Source organism: Bombus affinis, chromosome 16 (genome assembly GCF_024516045.1).
Source record: "Bombus affinis isolate iyBomAffi1 chromosome 16, iyBomAffi1.2, whole genome shotgun sequence".
Taxonomy (NCBI): Eukaryota; Metazoa; Arthropoda; class Insecta; order Hymenoptera; family Apidae; genus Bombus; species Bombus affinis.
The window spans coordinates 3326004-3342390 of NC_066359.1; the positions used below are offsets into that span (position 1 = coordinate 3326004).

At 39.7% G+C, this 16387-nt stretch overlaps 1 protein-coding gene and 1 long non-coding RNA gene across 6 annotated transcripts; one reads left to right on the forward strand and one right to left on the reverse strand.

Annotated features, from left to right (window-relative positions):
• Positions 1–529: 529 nt before the first annotated feature.
• Positions 530–16267, forward strand: LOC126925292 (uncharacterized). 5 transcript variants are annotated; one of them, XM_050740658.1, is made up of 9 exons: positions 693–1161; positions 6335–6699; positions 7392–7469; positions 9699–9893; positions 10374–11178; positions 13187–13282; positions 13695–14047; positions 14162–14487; positions 14665–16267. In XM_050740658.1, exons 2-9 carry the CDS (start codon positions 6413–6415, stop codon positions 14979–14981), a joined length of 2457 nt encoding a protein of 818 aa, XP_050596615.1. In that variant the 5' UTR covers positions 693–1161; positions 6335–6412; the 3' UTR covers positions 14982–16267. The 5 variants fall into 5 exon arrangements, with proteins under 5 accessions (XP_050596612.1, XP_050596611.1, XP_050596616.1 ...); XM_050740655.1 differs by lacking the exon at positions 693–1161 and adding an exon at positions 530–678 and having other exon boundaries at positions 9699–11178; XM_050740654.1 differs by having other exon boundaries at positions 692–1161; positions 9699–11178.
• On the reverse strand, positions 8762–9699 carry LOC126925883 (uncharacterized). The gene is made up of 2 exons (XR_007714177.1): positions 9456–9699; positions 8762–9359 (listed from the first exon to the last, which is right to left on the reverse strand). It is a non-coding gene; the product is annotated as an uncharacterized LOC126925883 (long non-coding RNA).
• Positions 16268–16387: the final 120 nt, after the last annotated feature.

Sequence of the window (16387 nt, forward strand, 5' to 3'; positions counted from 1 at the left end):
TCTGAATTTATTTTCAGAATCGTTTAAGATTTTAAAAATATAATTATGATAGTTGGATGCTATTACAGCATTAATGAAATTTGAAAATGTTTCGTATAATATGTGTATGGTGATCATAAAGGGTCTATCAATACTTTCAGAAGCTACGGTATAAAAGTGAAACAATAATATAAATTGATACGTTCTAATTATTTTTTTCACTTTATGTCAACGTTTCGAGAACAATACAGTTCATTTCTTCAGGTCTGCCCAAGTTACGATTAGAATATGATCGGAAATCGAGGAATTATGAATATGTCATCCAATAATCAGCGTTAAATTTTTTTTTCATATGAACTACATAAATTGATAGTTAAAAACGGGTTTAAATCGATCGTTAGTCGAATTTAAAATTGGAATAATTTGGCGCGATAAACTTGATTGGTAATCAAAATCCTCTTATAGCCGCGAGTGGCAACATTGGCTTCGAAGTTTCACCCTAGGCAAACGCGATGGCATTTTCTTGTGCGCTAGCGCAGAATGCGGTAGTCGCGATAGCGATGACTGTCAACGCGGAATTCGGCAATCTTGTAATCGCCATATTGTTTGCACACACGTTGTGTTAGCGAAGTCAGTGGTGATAATCTCGTGGTGTCTTAAGTGTTTAATAAGCCACGAGAGGGAAGCGTGGAAAAAAAGGTAAATAACTCGAGTAGCAAACTCGGTCGGCGGCGAAACCACACTCGTACCAAATCGTGTCAAAGATTTTTCCAGTAAGAACGAGCATCGTGACGTGATCTACATATAAAACCGTGTTGTAAATCGATCGTGTGTCTCGAGTCTCCTAGCGTCGAGCGACTATTTCCTCAGCTCAGACACATCGAATCGGAAGTTCCGAGTATTCGTCACGGTGTGTGACGTCACCGACAATTCCGAGGGATGGCTCGTGCTTTTCAGCATCGCGACGCATCACCTCTCCTCCCCTTTTTCTTTTCGTAAAATCTCCGTAAGAGCGTAAGCTAAAATTCCTTGCTACTCGATAAACGACGACATGATCGAGGGACCGCGAACGTGTTCGTCTACGTAACACTGACGTTTTCTAGTGAAATCGTGTACACATTTACTTTGGACGAATTAATCAAGTGAAAACCCCTATCTACTTGTGTAAGAGGCATACAGCCCGTGAGTATTTTCCATTTTATAATGAATGGCTCGTATGTGTGAAATATACGATTATATATATATACGGGTCTGTGGATTTTAACTTTGGAACGTGAGAAATGCCAAAGGCTCTGTGTCCAAATCAACGCGTCTTTCTTTCTCTTTCTTTTCCATCTTGTCGTCCTATCACTTTATCCTTGTCTTTCCTCCAATCGTCCCCCTTTCTCTCTTTCTCTCTCTCTCTCTCTCTCTCTCTCTCTCTCTCTCTCTCTCACTTACTCTCACTCTCTATTTCTTCCCTCCTGCGCCCAGTTTACCGTCTCTTTCTCGCGTTTTCTTACTCTCTGGCCTCGTGAACGCGGAGTTAGGTTACAAATCGAAACAGCCTGATAAAAATATTTCAAGTATCCAGAAATGTTTCCCTTCCACACCATCGCATCAGGCTGAAAACTTTACTTCAGGACATCAAGAATTGGTGACTAATCCCTATACGGGGTATCGTAGCATGGGTAGATAAACTTTTGGCGTTCTAAAAGGAAGTTTAACCTTGCTGCGATCCTTGAATTTTGATACTTCAATTTTGTTTTAATTTTAGCAGTAAAAGAGATTTATAGTATTTTAAGAAAATGTTTATCTTAAAATTGAGATGAGTAATTATGCATGCCAATAACAGTCTTCTCATATCTTACCTGAATTTGAAATATTTTTTAACGTCAAAAAATACCACTGGATAAAAAATGATCGAAAGAACGCAGCAGGGTTAATTGAGTCTATGAACTTGAAAATTGTATCGTCCTCGTATCAAAATCATGAATGTGCAAATTTTTCTGTAATTTTACGTTAAATTGTGAATCTCCATAATCTATTGAATCGCATATTCATGGCATTGCTATAAGAGGAACGATATCTTCAAGAAAGATAGGGAGAAATGGGAAATATATAGTACATATACAATGTCGAAAGAGCTGGCAAATCGTTTTGATTGAATTATGATAAGAAAACTTCGAATTATTTTAGATTTGAAAAACTGTCCAAGATTGAAATCTTGATTTTAATAGATTTAAACTCATACGATTGACGAAAGAGAATTCAGAGTTAGGTGAGAGAATAGGATACGTGTTGTACACGATTGTAGTATTTTAGCAACGTTTTCAATTCTTGTGACATATCGTATCGCGTGAATCTATTTGTTACTATAATCACTCATTGTGTTTTATTTCTTTCTCTTTTTTTACTCTCTTGAAAACGCAAAATAGAGATTCTTCATATTATAGTTCTGTATCCAAATAATAAACAATGTTTCTACGTTCCTTATCTTTTCTTTCTTCTTCCTTAGTCCTTTTTTTACTATTGTTTTCGGTAAAATCACATTTTATTCGATCACATTTGAGTTGAAGTTTCTTTTCTCTTCTGCGAAAGAAATTCAAATCAGTCATGGAAGTTTACATACGCTTTACGAGTTTTGTGTTTCCATAATACATTAACGTATTTTCAGAAGGTATTAAAAAAATGTAAATATTTAGCTTATAAAAATTTTAACATAGAATTGTATCAGAAATTACGAAATATTTAACTTTATCAATACCAGGAAGACTGTAAGACTTACGGAGTATTAATACATTACGAAGTCTACTTTTTTCTATAATTTTATGTAAGTATAAGCGTATGCATTCTTGTGAGGCATTGCATCTTCTATTCTTTATTTTATTTTTTAAATATGTGTCATACATTTAATATAGGATTTGATGCTAAAAGATATTGCTCTTAAATTTAAGAGGTGTATGCGGACTTTTGTGACTGGCTGTAGGTGTATGTGTCGCGTTATCTTATATAACCCAACGCGTTACACACGCACGGATACGACGAAACCGGTGTGCGAATAACTAAAGATCATAAGTGAATTCGATCGGTCCTATTAATCGCCTTACAAGTGCAGTTGTACGCAAACTGGAAGCATCGTCACGTGCGAGTGTACTCGTTACGCGCCTCACCTTTCACGCTTCTACTTACATACGTATTTTTCATATGGGTATTACAAATAAAACATGGTTATGTTCATGTTCAACTATGTACATCTTTCCCTCTCTATTATTTTTTGCCATCATATTTGCTTCAAGATGATCCATTGACTGTGAATAACATATCTTCTTTCTTTAATAAGTTTCTACATTGATCACTGAAAAAAAAAAATAGTTGGAGCCTTACCTCTTGTGCATTCTTTTTCCACATTTCGCAGCTTAAATAGGAAGAAAGAGACAAAAGGTATTAGCATAGTGACGTTGTTGTATACTACCTACCGATACCGACATTACCATCGTAGACGGTGATTTGAAATGCTAAAAAAAAATGCTAGGATATGTGTTCCACCTCGTTTTCGTTGCGTAAACGTATAATCTGCTCTGCCAGGGATCCACGTGTACTGATTCTTATGATGTAATAGGCGTGATCCATTGATCGAATAATGCGAACCGTTTTCTGCTCTGTCATCTGCGTTTCGAATTAAGTTTAAAATATTGTCACTTTCGTTTTTGCTATATCCATTTTAAACATGATTATATAAAGACTATCAGAGATGTTGATGAATGATTATTAGCTTAAAAAATTACACAATTTTGATCAATTCTCCGATTATTTACAGAAATATGTTTTTCCAAATTTAAAAAAAATTGCGAAGGATACTTGAGTACATTGAACGTAATTAATGAAATCGCACGCTTCAGGCATTTACTAGCAGGTTCGCATCATAAGATTAGTTACATAATTTCCAATTGTGCTCTTTATCTGATTACGTAACTGCGTTATTGACTTTGTGAAATATAAGAGATGACCCGTAATATCTTTGCCGTAATTTTTCAGCGAGATGCTGTTTTACGCACGCGATATATTTTTTCTCTTTCCTCCAGCATCTGACCTTCTGGAAGTTGAAAGAAAAATACTGACAAACTATTAAGCTCAATCATCTTGCGCGTGGAAAAAAACTTTAAAATGAAATTCGATATACTTTACCAAATGATTCGATCGAAATATTTAAAGGAAAGTAAATAATTTTACATGTTACACGATCTGCGAGGAAATTCAAGACGTTTCTCATATTGGTTTTGCGCGTCTGATGTATTCCGGTGAAAACTGGGATGGTTGCCAAAATCAAGGGAAAAATGTGGTTGCTTTCTTGACGCTAGGTATTTGGCAGAGACGTGGATTTTCTTCTTGGATGTTACGCGCGACTTTTACGCCATCATTCATTCCAGAAACAAAATTCGAAAAATTGTTAATAATAGATTGAAGATGGAATTTACTTAACTTGCGACGGTAAAGCAGTTTCCTACTTTTAATTCTTTTTTGCATTGTTACGTTATGGTCCCTGTCTATTAGGTTATAAATGTTTCTTGTTCTTCCATTTGAGACTTTAAAAAAGTATATACTTACCGGTCACGATATCTCAATCAAATTTTGAATTAGCAGTATCTTTCTACCTACATGTCGATTATCTTCACTGATTAGATATTTATTTTATATTTTATCAAATGTTTTCATATTTTACTCGAATCTTCTGTTCAACATTTGTGTTTCAATTGTTACTTTTAAAAAAATTTTTGAGAAGTTTTAATTCCAGAAAAGAATTAAACAGCTAGAATCTACTGTTAAAATACATTGTAAAGTGACCCAAAAACTATGTAAACGAAAATGAAAAGATACAAAATCTGGGACTGTATATCCTTTATGCGTTATATGTTGGCTATTAGTTAGATTTCTCGGTCATCGATCTTTCATCGAATCAAATTGATCAACGTATAGCAGAGTTAAAACAATAACACGCGTGCTGAGTATCAAGCAGTGCGCGGGTAGTTACTTTTTTTGCCGGCTCAAGGTCAGTTTGCTTTTTTTAGCACGACCCAGTAACCTCTGGCATTTCTTCATTTTGTATTGTCGCTCTTCTTCGCTGAATTTGACAGTTGGAGTATCGACGGTAAAGTTCCTTCTCCATATTGTAATTTATTCCACGTGGAGATAGAACTAATCAATATCCGATTAATCACATAACGCAATGCGGTTTCCGCTTTCAGCGTCCAGTGAGGATCCGTTATTTTTTCACGAACACCGGGTAGATTCTTCTATGGAAAAAAGGGGGACAAGGTGAAATAGCTTACTCGAGTTGCAAGGTCGACGCTGAAGCTGAAAATCGTTCTTGTTTCTCTCGTTCTTCGGAAAGAGAATGCTTATCGATTAATTTTTGGTCTAATTTTATACATAATGTGTGTCATTTGGATTATTAGAGTACTTTAAGCATACCTTCGAGTTTTGGTATGAAGATGTAAGTCTTGCAGATTTCAAAATGGGACAAGTAAGATAGTTTGTGTAATGATTAGATTTTTCTGGGTCAGACTGTTACGGATTGTATGGAACACGGTGTAGACCGGGGTTCGTTATATCTGGCCTCTATTTTATCGTCGTTCAACACTTCCAAAAGTCTTCTTACCTAATGCTCTTTAGTGGCTGACGTTTTATGGATCAGCCACGTCAGTTTGTTCGCGTACAATGTCAAAATCCATTTGCAAAATTGAACCAGTTCTGGTAAAAATCGATGTATTATATGTAAATTCTTTGATTTATGGTACTATAGAATGCAAAACCCTTGGGCTATCTACGATATTCGAATTTTATGACAACAACTAACCATATCTTTAGGAAATGCTCCTATATAGTTTTTTAAAAATGAATCTTCAGATATTCTCTTTACGATGATTATATACATATATATTATATACATGTTCATTTGTGATTTTCATGGCTTACAAATTTATTAAGAATGGTTCGAGGAAGAACAGAATTAAAATAACGTCAAAACTATCTTTATGTTAATTCATAAGAAACGAAATTTCCATTGGTTATTGTAGTGTGGAGACTTTTGCACACTACTTAGATTTACGATTACATTTAAGTCGGTTACACAGGATTCATACTTATCAACAGCTTCGTACATTCTCTTGAAACATGAATAAGTATAGATTAATCGATAAGGAAGAAACAACAGAATTAGAATGGAATAGTTAACAGAGTTAAATTCTTCCTGCAAAAATTAAACACACGCTCGGAATACTCGGAATTCAATTAGCACTCTAGTAATAAAAAATTGTTTAGAAAGTATCCCAGTCGATACACTGACCAATCTCTCCTAAATTGTGTTGGAATTCAGGAAAAGGTTTCTATAGAAGAAAGTCGAAAAGAGAGAAAAGAGAGAGAGAGAGATTGTGAGACTGGTGACCCGGGTGCAATGTCGTATCACCGTGGGGGCCAGGCGGGCGCCGTAGCAGTGTCGTACAGTACCAGTCCAATGGCGCCGCATTCTCCTAGCAGACGATGTTCCAGCGGTAACAGCGGCAACACCAGTTCCTCTATCGGCAACTCTACCTCGAAGCTGAGCACCTACCGATCTACTGCTTCGTCGTCGATCCTAGATCGACCGACGAACTTCTACTCGTCCTCGTCGACATCAGGCAGCTCGGGCTTTCGTTCAAACTATACAACCGAGTACAGGCGATCCTACTGCCCATCAGGCAGGTGAGTCTTTTTTCCTCTCTCGTCACGTTCTCCATCTTCCATGTTCCCTTATTCGGGATTCCATTAATGGATTCCAGGGATCGGCAATCACGTGCAGTTTGTAAAGATCGAAACTTAGGAACAAGCAAGTCTAACCCTTTGCTGCCCTCATATCAAATAGAACTCCAGACCTTTTATATTGTTTAAAGTCTAGAAGCATAGCAATACCCTGCTGATTGGCCACGTGGCTGAATCTGGTCAGTTAGCAAGGCAGTATATAATAAGAATTATGATCAAGCATATTATCTACTTTTTTCGTTAATTATATCTTACGTCCGCAAGGGGTTGGCCCGTTGATGTATTTGGAATATTGGCACTGAAACGATAGAAATTGATTGAAAGAAGTTGATAAAGAGGAAGATTGGTTAAGGGGAGGCGTTTTACTTCCGTCGATACTCCACTGACTGGTCGAATGCATGCTTCTCTTGACTTCTTGTCAATTACTTTGTTTCTTTGGACCGTTCAGGCTTTCCTTTACCACGGTTGGCCTTAGGCAAGCAGCTGATTATATCAAGTATTACACGTACTTCGATATTATAAATAATGTTTAATATTAGAACTAAACTCGTGGTTAGCGTGCTGCCGATCCCGAGCTTCTTGACAATGCGAAAAAGGAGGTTAATTAAATAGTTGATACTCGATCGGCCCTACAGTTTCTACTCGTCGGCGAACACGAGCATCCGCAGGAGTTACATGTCGGAGTACAGCCGGTCTCGCAACTCACCCACAAGGTGAGCAATCTCCGTGAACAGGGATATAAAACAGCCGGGGTCACTGGCTATGAGATCAAGGCCCTGATAAGTTTCCACCGATTCTGTGCAGTGTCTTCCTGGTTTCTCCCACATTTGTCAGCATTCGATTAAATAACTGTAATTGCTTGATGCACAACTAACGTCCACTTTCGGAATGGATTTCCTGAAATGCTAAACAATAGTTACCAGTTAGGCTGTTAACTATAGCAGCGCGGTTGTTGCTCGAAGCTATGGTTGTCAGAGACCACATGGCGGAAGTCCCTTGTCATCGATCTTTCCTTCCTTTTTGTCGGCCGATGAATCACGCTCGTGCCAATTGCGTTTCTCTATCGCGGGGAACGCGACAACGTGCATAAAATGGCTACGGGACGCACGTTATAAATACATCAGCCGGCAACAGGTATCCCAACGACACCCTTTACAATGCGCCAATTACTTTTGTTCGCGTCACAATGATTCAATTAGGAAGGCGCGACGTATGAGTCCCCGTTTCTATGGCATGGTTGAGGCGACGACAAACCTCGAGATCGATAGTAAATGGGCCGTATAGACTTGCACTGGCTGCCAAAGAACTAGTTATACACAGAAATCCTGTCTATCCACTTGCCATTGATGAAAGATGGTAGATATTTTGTCTGGCCTTTGGACAACAAAACTAGCTCCTCTTGCTTACTTGGCGTTAAACATGTGATTAAAGATCATAAGATCTGCCAGTCACATTGTGGCCACCATTTTTGGGAAGCATATCAATGGGATGATATACAGATGATAGAGGAGGCGGTTGCTCGGTAGCCTTGAGTTTTGATTTTGGAGTGGTTATAGAATTCGTGGAAGTGAATGTGACCCTCTATAACCAGAGTTTTGCCTGCTGACTAATTGATATAATTAAACTGCTTGATAGTAGTGGAATGATATAGAAGCTATGTCTGGTTATCCCGTAATACTTTTATACGTAACATTTTCAATATTCATATTCATTTTCACATACAAAATTCATAACAGAATCACAATATTTTGGAATAGTTGGACAACGTACTGTGAAAGATTTTTATGAACACATTTCTGTTAGTTATGTAACGACAACTAGTAACGATAAAAGATATTACTCGACATTATTTTCAAATGATCTGTTGCCACCTAGAGAGGGTGTGCTTAAATATACAACATTTTTGTTTGACAAGTGGTTAATATCTTTGCAAATTTTTGTAAATGTACAAGCAAATAACTGTCGATTTACTTTACATCGCCGTACGTCACTATGAACTGTTGAGAAGCTAGAGCAAAGTTTAACCTCCGTAGGGAATAACTGTCACGATAAACAGCCATGTGGATATAAATATATATACATACAATGTATTCGTGCTGGTCGATCGATCGCGATTGACGTGGTGGAAATGTAGCGAAAGGCCTTGACCTCGCTTCGAATTGTCTTCTGGTATGGTGTGTGGAGAGACGGGAAGAGAAGACAGTTACTTTCTCCCCGACGTCTCGTCCTTAACTAGATATTTAGCGCACATGTGCTCGAACGCGCACAAGAATGCGTGTATATTTTAAATATCTAGTGCGTATTCCCGGTGCTGTGTCCAAATCCACGAACGATGTCACGCGTCTGATTTGGTAACCTCCAAACCTCGAAGAGGATCTGATCAACATGTAGGTCAGCGGCATCGACCTGATCGTCTCGTGTACTTACCAACTTCCTTTTCTCTATTCATCAAGCAGAATTATTCTGATACTATTGCACCTTTCCCCGCTTCGTGTTCTCCTTCTTTTGAAACAGTTTTATGGTTTGAAACAGTTTGAAACAGTTTCTTGTTTGATTATATAGGAGTTCAGAGGATTGCTCGATTTTGTAGAACGGAGTATATTCTAAAAATTTGTTTAGACAAAGTGTTCAAGGAAACGTTCTGATTAAGAAGGAATAGATCGTTAATGGTTTGATAATCGAAAAAAGTCTATACTTACAATTTGATAAATCCAGCAGCCTCCGATTTATTTCATTATTAATTACTACTAACGTAGACAGAAGCGGAGTGCTTATTCATTTAGTTATATATGTGGGTTGCGCGTGCGTGTGTTTACGAACGTGTTTCGCGTATGCTGGCTGATGATTGCGTAATCTGGAGAAAGAGAGGGCAGCCCTTGGACGCGGGCCCAGACGAATGAAAAAGGATGTTCGCAATATTCACATTGGCTGAACGTTTGCAGGTCAGTTTCGTCGTCGACGTACAACAGCACGGGCAGCAGCGGTGGCACGGCCACGAATGTGACGACAAACGGCACCAGCGGCAGCAGATTCGGCTTGTCTACGTCGTCGTCCTCGTCGAACATCTCTGTCGGAAGTTCATCCAGGGATAGAGGGATTCCGGAGTCAAGGCTAGAAATAGCGGCAGATCTGATCAGGTACTCGCCGTCCGGTTACATACCGAATATCCGTCAAACGAGCAGCACCAGCAGCACTAGTGGAGCCCATCATCATCATCATCATCATCATCATCATCATCAGTGGAAGCATCATTCAGCCGGTTCCTCGTTGACGGAATTGTTCGGTGGCGACGATCGTGATATAGCCATCGAACGTAGTACCGGCAGAGATCATCGTCCTGAGTCGTCGCTCTCCTCGTCCTCCTCGTCGTCTTCCTGCGCCGTTGGTGGCGCACTTTGGTCCAGGTCAAAGAGAAGGCCACTGTCCAGCAGCACGGTGCTCAGCAGCGGGCATGCACGCGCAGATAGTGCCGCGTCGCCAGGCGAGGTAACGATTGACGAGCGCGGCACGATCCGCGACCTAGACGAGGACGACGACGATGACGACGATAACGACGACAAGGACAATAACACCGATGACGATCAGCATAACAACAACAGCAGTAATGGGAATATCAGCAGCGGCGGTGGGGACGCCTGTGATTCCGGTCAATATGGGATAATAAACAACAACGACCGCGAGCACGAACTCGATCACGACCCCGACCACGACCACGACCCTGACGACGACCACGACAAGGACGATGACGACGAGGACGACGAAGACAACAAGCTGAACAACCGGCATCATCGTCAACAACAGCAGCAACGCGGTGCTGCCTATCGGATTGACGAGGTTTCACCAGCTAAGCGTAACCTCTTGTCGCCTGTGCTCGGTGGCGGTGCTGGCGTTGCTGGTTTGATCGGTGTTAAGCTCAACTTGTTCACTAACCTAGCCACTAATCCGAGTAACGGCGGGCTGCTGATTAACAACAACGCTCGGAAGAATATCCAAGGGGCAAAGGAAGAGGAGCAGGACATCGATATCGAGGACGAGACTGCTAGAAGCGGTGGTGAGGTAATACACGGCATCAAGGACGTCGTCAACTCCATCGACGTGATTGCCTTCCTCCGTGGTGGTCGCACTGGAGATCCGGAGAGTCTCGAGGACAGTGAGCAGCAACGGAAAACGTCTACTTCGTACGGTATCGATCAGACCGGGTTCGTAGGCGGCAGCACGCCGCCCATCTTGCAAAACGGCGTGGCGGGAAGACCGTCCGGTACCTATGGAGACGACCCATCTGTGCCTTCCACGTCTAGGAGACCGGATGGTCACCTCTCGGGGACAACCGCGAACACTGCCAGTAATCTGACCTCCTCCTCGTCGCCCACTGCACCGTCCACGGCTCACCAAAATCTCTACCGCGGGGTCGCCGACCAGTTTGTGAGTGTCCTTTAGTCATTTCCGTTAATCATTCAATGGGAAGACATCGTAGTCTTGTCTTATGAAACTTTTACTTACTAGAAACATCAGTAAAAGTGTGTCCTAAGAGAACGAAGTATGACTTGCCCAGTGCTACATTGTGAACATCTCAAGATTTATTGGCTTCCGCCATTTCTTTTTTATAGTTTCTTCTGCTTTCCGTTAGTTGCTGTTTTAGGAACCTCGTTTTTATTTGGCATTAATGTAGCATATGCTATAGAATTTCGTTTCATTCTAATGTTCTATTATTAAGAAACAAATATCTGTCATTCAATGGCGCATAGTCTTACAGCAGCTTTAAATGCGGCCAAAAATGCATCCGCCTTCTTTTATACATGTAGAGGCGTGTGCCTAACTATGATGGATCATCGTATCTTGTAAACCGCCATTTTTTTCGACTCATGGAAAGTTCAGTGACTCCTAACGAATTCCTGATGGTATATAGATTTACATAGAATAGTGGTGGTAGATGGAAAAAGATGGACTATGAATCGAAACGTTAGGTTATGCTTTTCCATTGCTCATCTAGTCGCTTGTTACGAAACTAGTCTATGTTTTTCTTCGAGCACACGCCATTCTGTTCGACGGTTAGTCGCGAGAGCTGGCTTTTATTAATAGACCAGAGCTCTTCGGGCAGGGGAAAGAGTGCGAGAAAGAGAGAGAAAACCGGCGGTCAACGGATCTCTCATAACATAACGGTACCTAGTAGCAACGGGTGTTCTTTATGTCGAAGTATAACTATGCGTATGAAGTACACAACGTATTCTGGTGCATTCGCTGCTAAGAGCTGCATCGTTTCTGCAGGAAAGATCTTGAAGATCGACGCGGATCTTCTTCACGACACGGGCAATTTCTGTCATCGATGACAACGAGTAGCCTGCCAGTTTCAGACATCATTTCGACTATGGAGTGGGGAGAGACTATCCGAGTGGGATATCTCTGAATACTTACGAAAAGATTCGTGGTTGGCCGCAGAAACTTTCCTTCAGTTAACATAGATGTGATCGTTTGAACTTTGTGCCATTCTTCATATTCTCGTGAATTCTTGAAAGATACTTTCAACGATATGACGTCTATTTATTCGTTATGTTCATCTGACAACGTACTCGGAAGCTCGAGAGAAATAGAGCGTAGGTTGGTTAACGCAGAGGGACTGGAGGTTCTCGAAAGTTACACCGTGTAAACTGGCTTATACCCAACTGATAGGCTGGGGGTTGTGGTGCGTGTGGGTAGTGATTACTCTGCTGTTCGTGTACGCGTTCCTGTTGGGCGTTGCGGCTCCTCTGACTCCTCAGAAACGCGACTCTTTTGGTGTTTATTCAGTACAGTTCAACAGTTCCGCAGTGACCGCGCGCGCTACTCTACAGCCTCCAGCCAGTCGCACGAAGGTGAGTGTTCGTGAAGAATATAGGTACAAGAGATACGAAGAATATACTTAGTCCCGTTCGAGCACGCAATGATGTCGACGTCGTCGTTGGGTACCGATTCTTTTTCACGACTGTTCGACGCTTTAAATATTTACGCTGTCTTCCCTTTTCTGAATATATTATGTTGGGCGTACTTTCTGTTCGGAACAATCCATACGCTGAGGTTGAACACACCGAAAAATGTACGTACCGTGTGGTATTTCTTTTCTTTCAATACCGGTGATGCACATTACTAATCCAAATGCCGTGTTCTACATAATCGGTCCATAACTAACCGGTCTCTCTCTGTATAGCACGTATCCATCCCCAAGGTCATATCGACTTCGTGGTATGTGTGTGTGTGCGTGCGTATACATATATTCGTGTGAGATGCTCTTTATGCCGCAAGCTAGACACCGCCACCACCAAAGAAGTATAACTAGTCGTGCTTAGAACAGAGAACGCGACAGAATTTGACGGTTTTCGTTCCCCGTAGAGAAGTAGATGCCTAGAAAATAGTAACTCGGTTAGATTTAAAAATGTAACTCTTATCTCTATTGCAGGAAGGAAGCCCGACAAACAAATCAGCACGTAATCGGCTACAAGCGCATCGCGATGAGCGATGTGGACTAAACGGGTTGCGAAATATTGGAAACACAGTAAGTATACACTAATTATACATCAAGAATATGTACTTATGATTACATCAACTTTTATGCTGCGACATTGATCTGTGTTCGAACTTTGCATATAATTATTTATCCACAACAACATGTGTATTTACTAGTAATAGGAAAATGGATTAATTTGCGCCTTTTAAAGTTGAATGTGCTGTATAATCAAAGAAATAATTAATTAAAATTCAAGGGTGCAATATTATGACCATGTTACGCGTTGAAACGGGATATTTCTGTTTCTCCAGTTGAAGTTTCATTACTGCTATGTATAAAGTAGTTCTTAATACATTTCCTTCAGAATTTGCATGGTGCTGGACCCTACTTCTGCACAAAAAATGACATTAAAGACCATTTTGAAAGAACCGGTTTTTTTACTAGTGTTTCTGTCTTGCAGTGTTTTATGAACAGTGTAATCCAATGTTTGAGCAACACGAGACCGTTACTGGAATATTTGCTGAACGAACAGTACCTGGCGGACATAAACACCTCCACAAGCAGTATGAAAGGGGCTCTTATCAAGGCCTTCAATCAGGTGATTCACGAGCTGTGGGAGGTGGGCGGTGATCTCGTGGTTAACACGACGGCGCTTAAATCCCAGATACAAAGATTCGCACCACGTTTCATGGGGTACAGCCAACAAGATGCTCAAGAATTTCTCAGATACTTGCTGGAAGGACTACATGAAGATGTGAACAGGGTGACGGTGAAGCCGCAACCGATACACACGGATATTCCTGAAATGTACACGTAAGAAAACCTTAAATCTTATTTGTGGATACGGAATGTAAGAAAGACAATTATTAAGAATGATGACGTCTAAGGCTACTATTTATATAAATGTTGGTGATTTTTTATGAATAGCGACAGTCAGAAGGCAGTAGAGAGCTGGAAACGCTACCTGCGCAGCGAAGATAGTATGATAGTGGACGTGTTCGTGGGCCAATTACGTTCGTCGTTGCACTGCACTTCTTGCGACCACGTGTCGGTTACATTGGATCCTTTCTGGGATCTAAGCTTGCCAATACCAGCTAGAAGTGGTACAGTGAAGTTGAGTCAATGTTTGGAACACTTCACGCGAGAAGAGGTGCTCGACGGTGATGAAAAACCGACTTGTTCCAAGTGTCAGATGAGGAGAAAGTGCACGAAAAGTTTCAGCATACAGAAGTTCCCGAAGATTCTTGTTATTCGTATCCTTTTTAATTTTAGTGAAGATTAATGAAGATTAAACGTAAAACAGGCCATGGTTAGTTATTATGTGCTGTGAAATCCTATTATGTACTTGTTGAAGAGTAATTTCTTTTCAAATGTTGAAATTTGGATCGCGTCACTTATCTCATCATAGCTTCCTTAATGAAAATTTAAAGATTTAAAACGTTTTTCACCGATGGAACGATTCCGCAGCAAGTTAAACGTGATGGTAGATTTTCCATTGACAGGTTTGGATCTCAGTGCCTTTGCCGCGCCCAGAGTTCCGGGTTGTACGTACAATTTGTACGGTGTCGCGAATCACTCGGGCACAACGCACTCCGGCCATTACACGGCGTATTGTAAGCACCCATACTCGGGGGAGTGGCATGAGTATAATGACAGCCGTGTGTCCGTCGTTCCAGCGCGATCGGTCGTTTCCAACGAAGCCTACGTACTGTTCTACGAGCAACAGCCTCACAGTTCTCACTTGTAACCTTACGCCATGCCTAGAGTATAAAAAAGACGACCATCTTGCCTCTCAATACCTCAGTCCAGCATATAGTATAAAAAATGAAAACAGACAAAGAGAAAAGGAAAGGAATTAATATACTTTATCGCGTGGTATTGAAAAGCGACTAAACATTGAACGATGAGAAACGCTGAGGTCGTTTTTATTGAACATAAAAAGCGGATCGTGTGTGTATTGTGTGACTATTGGCGATAATCATGTTCCATTATAGCCAAATTTTTGTTTTTCTTCGTGGTTAGAGATATTCCACCGTGTTCCAGTCATTTTTATTTCGGCTTCTTCAGAAACCAGATGCTTTCGTGCATTTTTCAAAGAATCGCTGTGAATAATTCTCTAAAGATTAAAAAGATGCTTAGTATGAACAAACATTTTTGGAAGTTAAAGTTACAAACAGAAGGTCTCACCAGGATTCTCGAACCATCGTCTTCTCTTTCGAATCTTCATCGTTTCTCTTTATCTTTGACCTTTTTCTCTTCTAGTTCTTCTTTATATAGTTTTTTTTTTTTATATTAGTTCTTTTTTTATATGAAGTGAATGTATCATGTGTTTCAAGAACGAGATTTGCCAGACGAGTTTAATAGAAATATAATATATAAATTCATAACATTTGGTATTTGAAGAAAAACGAAGAGAAAATCATGACTTCGCCAAAAATCACGTATACGGAATAAAAAAAGCGCTTCGGATGTCTAGTTACTTTTGAATAGACGATATAGTAAAAAACATACATCTATCCTCACTCTTCACTGAACACCTGGCAATCTACAACTATTTACTTTTGTAAAATATTTTGTTTAATAATATCACACAGTCAAGAGTTATTTATTTAATTTATGGAAAGAAAAAACTGATAAAATATTAATATATTCGATATTGACGAATATAATATATATATATAAATATATATTATTATATACGTATTACATACCAATAAAAAATATAACATTAAGGGAAAAAATGAACATATGAAATAGTTTTTCTTGTATTGTACTACGATTTCCTCTGAAAAAAAGAATATGATAATAGCTCAACTATGTCCAGGTAATCGGAAGGAAAGACCTTAAATTAACGATTCTGAAAAAAAAGTCATCTAAAAATTATGCATTTTTTTGATTCTAAAATCGCGTTTAACTTTTTAAAAAATTGTGACATCGTATTTGGTGAGGACTATTGACTTTTGGAAATTACGAATCGGTTTTGAATAATATTGCTTCATTAAATAAATTCTTCAAAAAAAAAAACTAAACAAATTTATTAGTATACATAAAAATTCTTACCAACTTTGACTAATCCGGTTTCCATTACAGCGTAAAAGAAAGTTATTACGAGTGAATTGATGCATATGATCGATCACCCAAATCAAAATGTCC